Genomic DNA, 12,980 nt, shown 5'->3' with positions numbered 1-12,980 from the left:
GCTTGGATATTTAGAATGATATTCAAATATACCTTCAGAAACACACAGGCCTGGTGCTATGGCTGTTTAAGTACCCTACTTATTTTAGTGACTTTCATATATCTCTCCATCTAAATCAAAGTGCTTATCCTGTACCTTGCTAACTGAAACAACTGAGTTAATTTTAGTGTTTATCGCAATTTTCTATATGAATGAAAGGACTGGAAGATGGGGTGGTAGGAAGCGGCAGTGGACAGAGACTTTTTCTTTGTGCAACTTGCGCTGGAATCACGAGATGTTTCTGCTCTGCTGCCCATCTCAGCTCGTCTCCGGAGTTTCTCCAGCGCTCTCCCATCATTCCAAGTTTCTGTACACATATTCGCAAGGCCCCTCTCGTCGCACTCACAATCTCTCCTCATCTCAACAGTTCTTTCCCAAAGGAGTATCAGCAGATTATCAGTGAAATAATTGAGTCATAAACAACTACAGAAAAATCTGTAAAATGATAATTTAGCATCAAAGTTACCAGTCACAATTTTTTTTATGCATAAGTGGGTTCATAAAGTTATTTTATTAAGCACTTCCCTATGCTTAGAGTGTGTGTGTTTAACTAGGGAAGTCCTTCTAGTTGTACAGAACCATTCTGATTTAAGTAGACTCAATGATTACCATACAAGTATTTACTGAGAGCTGGGCTGGACAGCCATTGTACAGTCTGATCTGGCAAATACACAGAAACTGCACTCCAGATTACACAGCAAGGCACTAATGACCCAAATGAAACTCCAGGGGCACCTTAGGTAGATGCAGTGCAGAGAATTAAGGAAGGAAATCATTAGTCACAATTGCAGAAACTAGCCAAATACAAAGTGAAAAAAATGCATGCAGCCTATTTCCTGCAGAGTACAGGGAGCCTTGGTAACAGAATATGCAAAACCACAAGAGAATGCAAAAGAGAAACATGATTTCTACAAATAAATAAGAAAGGGACTGATCTCAATTTTAAATTACAAAAACGATTTTATTTAATTTATTTTCTGTTCCTATGTACTACATAGCCAAATAACATTAAGACATTGAATCATGAATTTACACTATGACAGATCAACTTTCAAGCATTTTCTTGACAGTCTTGGAGGTTTTGCCAGCACTGACAAAATCTGAACATATACAGTAAGAGGAAACAAGCAGCAAAAGGAAATCTAAGTGACCACATAAGGCATTGAGTTTCAACCCCACAAAAAATATTCATTAAATAGGCAGATTCATATGGGAGAGTGAACAATGTTCAGCAGAAAGCAAATTTATACCATATCCAAAACCATGCATAGGGACTGTTATTTAAGAGGAACAAAAAACTGTTTGACATTATATACCCCTTTTTAAGGTCTTCTAATAACAACAACCAAAAAATTCCTTGGCGTGGGAGGAGAGCTTCTCTCCTCCCCGTGTCCGCAAAATGAATTTAAGCATGTTACCTTTATCAGTGAAAATATCTGAGAAGATGGAGTAAGAGTAGATAGCTCGTTTGAAAGACTGGTAGGAAATTGTATTAGAAGCATGTCATTGAGGCCTAAATCTGAAAAATCAATGGCAGGTCTGAGACTGTTCAAGTTTCCTTACAATGTGTCTGAATAGACAGGAAAAAAAAAAAAAAAAGAGAAAATCTTACAGACCCTTGAGGCATTCCCCTCACTAATAACTGTGCTATTTTGCTATGGAACCCTACCTACCCTGAGTTATTGAGATCCTACCAAAAATGTGAACTGCTTGAGTAGCATTATCACATTCAAGATTCATAGGAGAAAGCAAACTGAATCAATTTAGTTTCTGAACACAAATTTAAGTTGTCTTGAAGTTTATCTCTTTACTACTAAATACTGCAGTTTCCATAAAGATGGATCACTGTTTAAGTATAATAAATATACCACTACAACTGATCAGGTATTTGCTATGAAATCCCGTGGACAGAGGAGCCTGGTGGGCTACAGTCCATGGGGTGGCAAAGAGTCAGACATGGCTGAGTGACTATCACTACACTACATTAGAGAGTAAAACATTACTTAAAAAAATGAACTTTTCTTAGAATTAGGAACATAAACCACAGCAAAACTCTTGGGGGGAATGGTAACAACAGATGTAAATATTTTTTTCTTCCCTTTCTTGTAATAGAAATCATAAGATAGTATGTTGCAAAAACGTGAACTTTGTTCATCCCCAGTAACTCACGGAATACTTCAGGTTGCTAAGCCCCTCTCTGTAAAGATGGCTTCAGAGGCACCTATAAATGAACAGAATACTCACAGCAGGCTTATTTTCCAAGCCTTTCTGAAAAAGTAGTGCCTGCACATGGGATGCTATGGAAATTGTTAGAACTCACTGCACTAACTCCATGGGAAACCTAAGGCAGGGGAAAGGAAGGTGAACAATCAGAAAATTTACCAGTGTAAATAACAGGTTTCACTGAATCAAGAACATTCATGTTAGAAACCATTGTACTAAAAACACAACAAAGTGAGTGAAAACCCAACAAATAACTAGCTTTCTGAGGTGTGGTCTTTTTAGGTGAGTTCCACTAGGATATACTTAGATGCTGTGTTTCAACTGGACCATCCGTCAACAACTGGTCTATACTGAACCATTAAAACTGACCAAAAAGCATACTCACCAAGGGTGTCCAGTAGCCATAGGACTTGAGTACGTATGATGCTTTTATATTTACACAAGCAGTTTCTCATGAATCTTATAGAAGTTGGAGAAATAGAGCTAGGTGTTCCTTTTTAGCAAGAGCACTTGTAAAAATATGAAAAGGATTAGGTAAATACCCCTTTTAACACTGAGTTGATTCATTAAAGAACTTTAGAAAAGTCAGCAGTTCATTTACCTGAGTTTCCCATTTAACGGCTAAAGAGTAATTAAATGCTTTTACTTAAGAATGTGAACAAAAATATACAATATTTAAAAGGGTCAAGTTGGAAAATTTAGACTCAAGATGAAGTTAGAACATTTTGAATTTTTATAAAATCTAACAAACATCTATGAATTTTCCTTCCTAGTTAAACCATAAACTCAGAAGTATACTGATTTACTGGATGTTATTTAGAACTTAGGTTAGGGTCAACCTGTGAAATTATTAAGGAAGTAAATAAAATTATGTTGATATTTGAGCAAGTTGTCACAAAGACTAATTTCTAGTGACTTACTTCAGTTATGAACCCATGGGAGATTATAAGTTAACACCAGATAAAGATTTTCAGCATAAATATGATGTTTAACCTGAATAGATCCCTTTTTAAGGGTGATATAGAAAACAACTATAAATTTTATCCAGAAGAATAATGCACCCAGTGTCTTAACGGTAGTTATCAAAGCTCACCTTCCAACAGGGGTATTCTTGCCATGTTCAGTGACAGACAATCTTCCAGGTTTGTTTGTTTGTTTGTTTAAAACAGGTAGTGCTATGTCTCTAAATACAACTCATGGTTCATAATCAAGATCCTAAAAACATACTAGAATTGAATATTTTATCAAAGAAGTAAAACCATGTTGCTATTTTAAACATATTGTTTCAATTCCAAGTTGAAATAAACCAGCTATACAAAATCACCATTCTAATACTTAAACATGGAGCAGAAACAGCAAAGCACTTTGGTCTACATGATTAAATTATTCAATAAATGAAAAGCATCTCTTCCCCAAATCCTTTACCCCATGATGTATCATAACGTTTAAAATACAATGGAGGTACACGTATCTGCTGAGTAGTTTGTAGAGCTGTGTCCCATGTATGACTCGAAGTGTCATTAAGCAAATTTACCAGGATCAAGGAGCAAATTTTAAAATCAGCATTTTGAAACCCAAACCATCTTCCTACTTTTTTTTTTTGTTAAGTCACAAAACCATCTTAGATCAGACTAGGGTTCTGAAAACAGTGAGTGTGAAGTTGGAGCATGAAACAAAATTCCCATGATAGATAGCACTGCTCCTGGATTGAGGCCACAAATAGTGTTTTCCTGTTCTAATAGTCAGTGAAAACTTTTGCCCAAGACCCATACATTTTGGGCTTCCCTGGGGGCTCAGCTGGTAAAGAATCCACCTGCAATGTGGGAGACCTGGGTTCGATCCCTGGGTTGGGAAGATCCCCTGGGAAAGGGAATGGCTACCCACTCCAGTATTCTGGCCTGGAGAATCCCATGGACTGTAGAGTCCATGGGGTCAAAAGACTCAGACAGGACTGAGCTACTTTCACTTTCACACTATGTTGGATTTTTTAGTATAGAGATAAAATAAAAGCTGTGCTGACCACCAGGCAAAAATTATTTCTAAGTGATATCCATTCAGCTATTTTTTCACACTTAAAAAAATAAAGGAATAGAATTATTTTAGATAAGATAAACTTTTTTAAGCCAAAGAGAACAGATAGTTTCTGTGCTTGCACCACTAGCATTCATAGCAAGGGTAGACTTGAGGGAGATTGATTAATATATATATATATATGTATACATTGATTAGTTTGTGTAACAGGCAGAATTTGAATAAAGATCACCACTGCCACACTGCCCAGAGGAACCAGTGTGCCTGACTAGAGTGCACCAGCTCTTTAGCAGGGTGCTTTAGTAGCACTTTTTTTTTTTCCATCGGATGTATGCACATATCAAGATATCAAAGATGATTAAATTACTAAAAAGCAGGCTTCTGATTCTGATTTTTAAATTTAATTAGCTATTTTAATTAAAATAAATTATCTTTTCTAAGGTTGTTCACCAGAACTACATAACAACATTGATATTAAAGGGGAGGAGCTTCTGCATTTCCTTTTTCACTGAAGGAAAATATTTTCAACATTTTAAAAATGTTGGTAAAAATGTAAATCAGTTAAATTATAAATGACCAATCCAAGCAAGCTGACCATGGAAGATTATCATCCTTGCTCACTTATAAAATCCTTGCCTAATGATAAAAAACTGTCAGGTATGTGAAAGAATAAAATTTAGGGTTCTGCTGGAGGCAAGGGAAAATTTTGAAAATAATAGTCCATGACAATGCACTTATGTGAGCTTATACGCCAGAGAAGAGTTTTCTATACAATGAAATACTTGACCAATGCAGAAGGCAGCTAGTATTAAAATAACTAGCAGAGATTCCTTGGTACACATACAATGAAAACAAAAAGACCCTGTAGAGATGTAAACAAGCTAAAAAATGACCTTGGCAAAGTATCTTCATCGATTTAAAAAATACCAAAAGCATGCAACTTAAAATTCCCTTCCTTCCACAAGAATTTACCCCAAAACCAAAACAAATAAGTAAGCAAGCAAACAAACAAACAAAAAAACCAAACAAAAACAGTTGGAACCATCTGTCTCTGTCAGTAGAAAACAATAATAGATACATTAGGTTCCAGGACAAATAAACCTTTAAAATACTAATATTGAAAAAATACAATTAAAATTTTATTAAAAAATACATACTCCTTACTCATTCTTTGTGTACATTTTGTTTTGTGCGAAAAAGAAGAAAAATAATAATAAAGTAGGAAAGGCATTAGACTACCTAATTATTTATACTGTATTTGGTAGAAGCATGTTTCAGTCAAACTTTGAACAAAAATAAGTTATTCTGTTTTCATTTGCTCCCGGACATCAGAAGGCAGGGTTTCAAACAGAGCGTCTTCTACAACTAAACCAGCTCGCTTCAAAGCCCGACAGTCACCCAGTTCAGGAGGGAGGATTTCAAAGTGATTGCCTTTAACATCTAAATAGGAAAGAAATAACAAATTTCCAATTTTGGGGGAAAGTACTGATAGGCTGTTTTTCCCAATCTTCAGGGTTTTCAGTTTCTTACAGAAGTAGAGTTCATCTGGAAGGCTCTCCACTTTGTTACAAGTGATGGAAAAATACTGTAAACTTTGTAGGACTCCGATCTCAGGGGGGATAAATCGAATGTCATTGTAGGACAAGTCCAGGTAACGGATTTTGTTGCATAGGAAGAGGTGGGAAGGCAGCACCTCGATTTTATTGTGACTGAAGGACAGACGCTCCAGGCTGGTGAGCTTCTTGATGTGCTCTGGGATGTAGGTGATGCTGTTATGCCACAGTTTTAGCACTGTCAGCTTCCTCAGGTGCTGGAAGCTGACGATCTCTTCTATGGATTTCAGGTTATTTTCCTTGAGGTCCAGTTCCTGGAGGCTGAGCAGGCTGAATACGGCGTGGGGGATGCGCTCCAGGTCACAGTGGACCAGCTCCAGCTCCGTCAGATTGGTCATCTTCTTCAGGTTGTTGAGCATCACCAGCTTGGTGCCATCGTTGTGTAGGCACATCTTCTGGAGATGGCTGGAAACATCAACCACTGCCTGTGGGATTTTGGAAACGTTGCTTTTGATCGAGAGAATTTTAAGGCTTTTGAGATCCCGCAGAGACTCTAGGGTGACGTTTCTGGAAATATCGTGACTCAGAGAGCCAACCAGGTAGAGCTCCTCCAGGTTCCGGAGGCCATACATCCAGGGGGGCAGCTCCCTCATGTCATCAAACTTGACGCTCAAGACCTTGAGATTCTCCTTCAGGAAAGACAACGCCGCGCTGTGGATTTTGACTGAGCACTGGTGTAGAGAGAGCTCCTGGAGATTGTCTAGCTGCGCGATGGTGGCTGGTATCATGACGTTCTTAATGATTTCAAGTTTTAGGGACTGCAGCTCTGTGATTTCAAAAACAGTGTCTGGAAGGCCAGAGAGCATAATGAGAGGCAGTTCCAAGCGGTTATGGGCATTTGTCTGCAGCTTCTGCCTCAGTTTATCTGGAGTCCATTCATTATTTAAGTTCAGCTGCTTTAATTTGTTTTCACTCACTTCGGATAGGAACACCGCGAATCTCTTCGAATACAGAGGGTCATACTGATCTATCATATGAAGCATAAAAGCAAAGTCATTTTTCACGTCTGGAATATCATCAATTCCAGTCTCCTGCCGGACATACTCAAAGGAGTACTCCTTCAGAGAGCGGTAGAACAGCCAGTACAGCGTATAAAGGCACGTCAGTCCGTAGATACTTACAAAGCACAGGTAGCAAAAGGAGAGCTTTGAAAACAAGTGCGCCATGGTGTGATTGCAAGAAAAGTTCTTATATCCAGTCATGTCCTGAATGTCAACATCACAGTCCACTGTGAACTGGACTTTGGAAACCAGGGCACTATTATATGCAATGATGATGAGGAATTTTATAACTTTAAGCACAGTCTGACGAACGTACATGGCATAGAGTATATCACCTTCTTCTACGTGCAGCCGGAACTTCTTTACCTTCTCAAATAAAGCTTTTGCCTGCTCACCCTCCTTCTTATCCAGAGCCCCTGCAGTGGATTTGTCAACCACAAACTTCTCAGGAATTGACTTTAAAGACTGAGAGTTGACCAGACTGCCTTCTGGACCAGACTGGGTGGTGTTGGACCTGCTCATGTTGTTCTTCCTGTTGTCCTTCTCTTCTGAGTCCTCCCCAGAAACTTCAGATAAGGCTCGAGTGGTCCAGGGAGAGTCAAAACACTTCCCCAGGATTGAGATGAAATGCTCTATTTTGGAGCTGGAGCCAGGGAACTTGAACCAAAAGTTGCTGCAGAGCATGAAGACCAGGGTATGAATGAGGACCAGGTATGGGAAATACTTGGCGTACCAGTGGAGGGCTCGCTCATAGCACATCTGGTTAATAAAGCTGTACTGCTGAAGGTCCAAATCTGTCTTCAGCCCTTTCATTTCCACAGTGACCGGGTTAGAAGGAGATGGTTTTGGTGGAGGCAGTGGGGTGGTACTGGCCACTGCTTGAGAGACGTTTGAAATGGAAGAGTGGTTCTGAGAAGGCTGTACTCTTTTCGGAAGGCAGATTATCTTGTCTTGCATGACCTGAAACACAGAAATAATATTTTCAAATTATATTACTCAAAGAGCTTTCATAATGTCATTAGTGAGAAGGAAAGCAGCAATAACATCCAATAAATGTCCATTTCCTTTGCCTGGAGAATACAATGTTCAATTCCAGCACCGAGATTTTTATTCTTAGCCCACAGGTTGGGAAAATGAAATGCATATCTTTGTTTGCCACATCTAACTCATGTCACAAAATGGAGCAGTTTTCTCAGGACATGGAACAGTTCATGACAAATATTTGAAGAACATTTCACGTATTTTACAAAAGTTTGCATTTCTTCTTTCACTGAAGCCTTGGGGAACCAGTCATTGGTCTGGGAAGTACATCCTCTTATCAGATTCAGTCTTGAACTGGATGGCTCCCAACATTATATTAGTTTCTGTATGAGAAATAAAAGGATTAAAAGGAGGAAATACAGGAGAAATTCCTGTCTTTATCATTTCCTCTTTTTTTCTACCCATAACCTAGTCATGCATAGATGAATATGACTAGTTTTAATAAAATGGGAATTTACTATGCTTTTATAAAAGCTATTTATTCAGAGAGAGATGAAAGACTATAGAAATGTTTGATAGTAAAATAGTTATGTCTAAACTTGCTGCTTTTCACACAAAATATCACATCAACTTCTATTCCCCTACTAATGCTTCAGTTTGTTGAAAATCATATTAAGCCCTAATAAGTCCAGCAGTCTCATAAGATTGCAATTTCAGTAAGAGAGAACACTTTCTTCCCAAAGATGAGATAGGATGAGGCAAACTACACTTTGAACCAACCCGGAGGAATCATCTTCAGGAAGAAGAACACGTTAAGTATACGCTGAGTCTATTACGAAGTGCACTGTTACGGCAGGAGGAATAGGACCACACGCTGTTGACGTGGGAGATGCAGCCCCCTAGAGGGAAGCGTTGTACAAGGTTTGACAGTGCAGTGGTGCGTCCAGCCCTTAGCTGAGTATCTGATATATAGGAGACGGCCAGTATATATTTGCTGAGAAAGTGGATGAATCTAGAACTGACACCCACGCTAGTCCTTCCAATTCATAGTTCTGGGCGTGGATCTCTCCTAGGGATAAAGTTAATAAGAACAGTGATTACAGTGATGACAGCAACAAACTTTCTGTTGTGTTTAATATGCAATTCCATTCCAAAAATGTCAAAGATATTACTTATTTTGTCACCTTAACCTGATGAGGCAGATTACTCTTTTTACTCCCCAGTTTCACAGATGAGGAGATGAAAGCACAGAAAGGTTTGGTAACTTGCTTAATGTCATCAGGCCCAAGCCACCTGGACCCAGAACCCACATTCTTATTTTATTTTACTGAGTTTCTAGGATTAAACCAAAAAGATCTCAATTTTACTTCATCCTAAGTAACAAATTACCTTTATAAGTTATACATGTTTTAGGGGAAAAGCTTATCTCTTCCCATATCCTATGTGGATAACAATGAAAGAATGAGGTTAGGGGGAAGAGAGGAAGTTTTGTTTATAAAGATATATAAATGCTCTGTAGACTAGAAGATATACCAGGGACTACCATTTACTATGGAAATCAGAAGAAGGCAGGGAAGAAAAATGTGACTGCAGTCGGAGCGTTCCATGACTACAGTGGTGTAAGAATGTTTGAGAATGTCTTCAAACAAACATTTTAATCACTTACCTGTATCAGAGAAAAAAAGTGTTAAATATGTCCATTTGTGGGCATATATATGTCTATGGGCTTCCCTGGTGGCTTGGCTGGTAAAGAATCTGCCTGCAGTGAGGGAGACCTGGGTTCGATCCATGGGTTGGGAAGATCCCCTGGAGAAGGGAAAGGCTACCCACTCCAGTATTCTGGCCTGGAGAATTCCATGGACTGTATAGTTCATGGGGTTACAAAGAACTGGACACAACTGAGTGGCTTTCACTCACTCACATATGTCTATTTATAATTATAACCATAAAGTATTGCCAATCCATCAGCCAAATATTAGAAAGCTTATTTTTCCTTTAGGTTTAAAATAAATATAAAGTTTTCATTTTAATCTCATATTTCAATAGGGTATCCTTTATATTTCTTGGGGTCCAGCACTCTACCATGGAAACCCCTGGAACAGAAAATAGTAGGAGAAAGCCTACATAGATGTTAGAGTCTACCCTGCAGAAATATCAAACAGAAAAAGAAATTCAGTGGCTGGGGTCATGTTCTAGCTGTTTTCCAAATTGTAGTCTCATTTAATGCTCCAATTATCTATGAAGCTTCAATTATCTGGAGAAGGAAATGGTAACCCACTCCAGTATTCTTGCCTGGAAAATCCCATGGACAGAGGAGCCTGGTGGGCTACAGTTGATGAAGTTGCAAAAAGTCGGACACAACTGAGCCACTGAACACATCTGTGAAGCAGGCAGAAGGTGGAGGCTAGAGATCAGTATGAACAGAAATGTTTCCCCAGCACCTTCTCCAAGAGTGACACCTTTGAGCTGGCATGTTAATGCTGTTCTGTGCTCAGTCATGTCTGATTTATTGCAACCCCATGGACTATAGCCCACCAGCCTCCTCTGTGTATGGAATTTTCCTGGTAAGTATACTGGAGTGGGTTGCCATTTCTTTCACCAAGTATGTTAATATGACATTGTTAATGATGTAATGAGAACAGAGATGCATTGGTGTAAAGCAAGATCAGCCAGAAGGTAAAAAGGCAGGTATGTACCTTCTGGAGGTTCTAGGTCCCTACCAAGCACCCAGATGGTCCCAGTACTGCCTCCTGCCCTGCCCTTCTCCAGACTGGCTCCTCACGGGGGCAGATGATTAACCTCTGGAGCCTGGCTGCTGCAGAGGGTTTTAGGTTATGCTGGGCACCAGGGTGTCCAGCTGAGGGGCAAGTGTGGCCTGAACTCCTGCTTGCGTCTCCCTGGCTCAGTTGTGTGCCCTCCTTCGATACCTCTTTATATTCAGAACAAACACACTTGATTGACTAGCATGTGCCATGCTACAGAAGTAGGTCATTTTCTCCCCATTCTACAGAAGAACCCAACTAAGCTTCAGCGAACTTCAACAGCCCGCCAACCTTCACACAGCTATGAAACAGCACCACTTCAGACAGTCTCCTCGTTTCTCCAAACTTCTGCTACGATGGCTTTAAGAGAACAGCCCAACGTAGGAAGGTAATATGTAGATGAACTCTGGAAGTTCCTCTCAGCTTTCCGAGGTCATATTTCTTTCAATCTTTCAAGATGTCATTTTTAAACGTGCTTATTTAAATCCCAGGAAGGTAAAGACAGTGATATCCTTTCCAGAAGCTGTTAACTAGTCAGAAATGAGCAGAGAGTAGAAAAAGATGCTGGAATTTAGTCACCAAGAAAAACAGCTGCTCATACTGCCAAGAGGACACATCACAAGAAGACGCCAGCAGGGATACAGCTTGGAGTTGAATTCCCAAAGATGTGATAGCATGTCTATCTGGCACCATGAGAAGGAAGAGGGCAGGCGGCAGAGCCCAAGAGAAAAGACTGTGGGGATTTAAACAGTGAAACAGCCATGGGAGAGAGGAAGGAAGTTACTTTCTATGATTAGTGTAAACACTCCAACCCTGAGAAGAACTGAGAGAAGCATCAGTGTTTTCAAAGGTACAGTAAAAGAAAGAGAAAAAAGACAGAAAGGCTTCCTTTAAAAAAGAAAAGGGTAAAGGGTGTTTTATGGGATATTTGTAAATAGCAGCTTGTAAGAACTTAAAAGATTTTGTCTCAACTTTTCTGCTGTTTTGAGAAGCTTGCCTAATTAAACCTATACCTCACTTCTCGTTACCTAATCCAGAAATTTAAAGATTAGAATACAAAATAAGCCTTAAAGGAATTTTTTTTTAAGGAACAATGATAGGGTTTCAGGCTGCAGTGCAGGACTAAGGAAGAATGCTTAAGGTAAGAGCAGGAAGAAAGCCCCACCACCATATCCTGTTCTGCAGAACATCAAGGCTCAGACCATCACCACCAGCTTGTACCACACATGCGTCACACAGACGAGAAATCCAATGCTTTTCTTCTAAGGACAACTCTCAGACTGCCTCTGGAGGAAAAAAGCATTGAGACTAGAGCTACACCTACACAGTGTGTTTATGTAGGGGAAGGGTGAGAAAGAGGGGAAAGAAATGGGGTCAAGGGGAAGAGAAAAAAATTTTAAAAGCAAGATGAACAGGAGAACCTGATCCAAGATATATGAAGGTAAGAAAGTTACCACCCTAAGAACAGATTTGAGAATAGTCATGTATGGATGTGAGAGTTGGACTGTGAAGAAAGCTGAGCACCAAAGAATTGATGCGTTTGAACTGTGGTGTTGGAGAAGACTCTTGAGAGTCCCTTGGACTGCAAGGAGGTCCAACCAGTCCATTCTGAAGGAGATCAGTCCTGGGTGTTCTTTGGAAGGAACGATGCTAAAGCTGAAACTCCAGTACTTTGGCCACCTCATGCCAAGAGCTGACTCATTGGAAAAGACTCTGATGCTGGAAGGGATTGGGGGCAGGAGGAAAAGGGGATGACAAAGGATGAGATGGCTGGATGGCATCACTGACTCGATGGACGTGAGTTTGAGTGAACTCCGGGAATTGGTAATGGACAGGGAGGTCTGGTGTGCTGCAATTCATGGGGTCGCAAAGAGTCGGACACGACTGAGCGACTGAACTGAACTGAACTGAATAATAATAATTATTGTTTCGCTGTGCAGCACAGTATCTTAGTTCCCCAGCCAGGAACCAAACCCATTTGCTCTGCAGTGGGAAGCCCTGAGTCTTAACGACTGGACCACTAGGGAAATTCTCAGAATAATTCTTGAATGAAATCATCTAAGTTAAAGCAAATACCTAAGTTAGTTTCAGAATAAGGAAAAGCTGTACACAGAAGGGCATGAGTCACTGAGGGCAAAAGTGAGATGAAATCAGCAACAAAGATGGCTAAACCACCCATGCTATAGTGGGATGAACGGGGTTGGAGGGAGGGGGAGGTGAATCAGCAGAGGAGAGGTAGAATCGAAGGAAACAGGTCAAGCAATGTGGTAGGAGGCTGCAGTGTATACTCATTATTTGCATTTGGAGATGTAAATACCTTTCACTCTTCC

The 12,980-nt window shown here is 39.9% G+C and overlaps 1 protein-coding gene across 2 annotated transcripts in view; it reads right to left on the bottom strand.

The window, feature by feature from the left end:
- Positions 1 to 979: 979 nt before the first annotated feature.
- The window catches only part of LRRC8C (leucine rich repeat containing 8 VRAC subunit C), an 87,220-nt gene continuing 75,219 nt past the window's right edge, over positions 980 to 12,980 (bottom strand). For both annotated transcript variants that reach the window (XM_004002179.6, XM_042240397.2), the window contains exon 3: positions 980 to 7,867. In XM_004002179.6, the coding sequence (XP_004002228.1) occupies positions 5,594 to 7,867 (2,274 nt within the window). In that variant the 3' untranslated portion in view covers positions 980 to 5,593. The remainder of the gene's footprint in view (positions 7,868 to 12,980) is intronic.

Source organism: Ovis aries, chromosome 1 (genome assembly GCF_016772045.2).
Source record: "Ovis aries strain OAR_USU_Benz2616 breed Rambouillet chromosome 1, ARS-UI_Ramb_v3.0, whole genome shotgun sequence".
NCBI lineage: Eukaryota > Metazoa > Chordata > Mammalia > Artiodactyla > Bovidae > Ovis > Ovis aries.
This window is presented reverse-complemented; position numbering and strand designations above follow the sequence as displayed.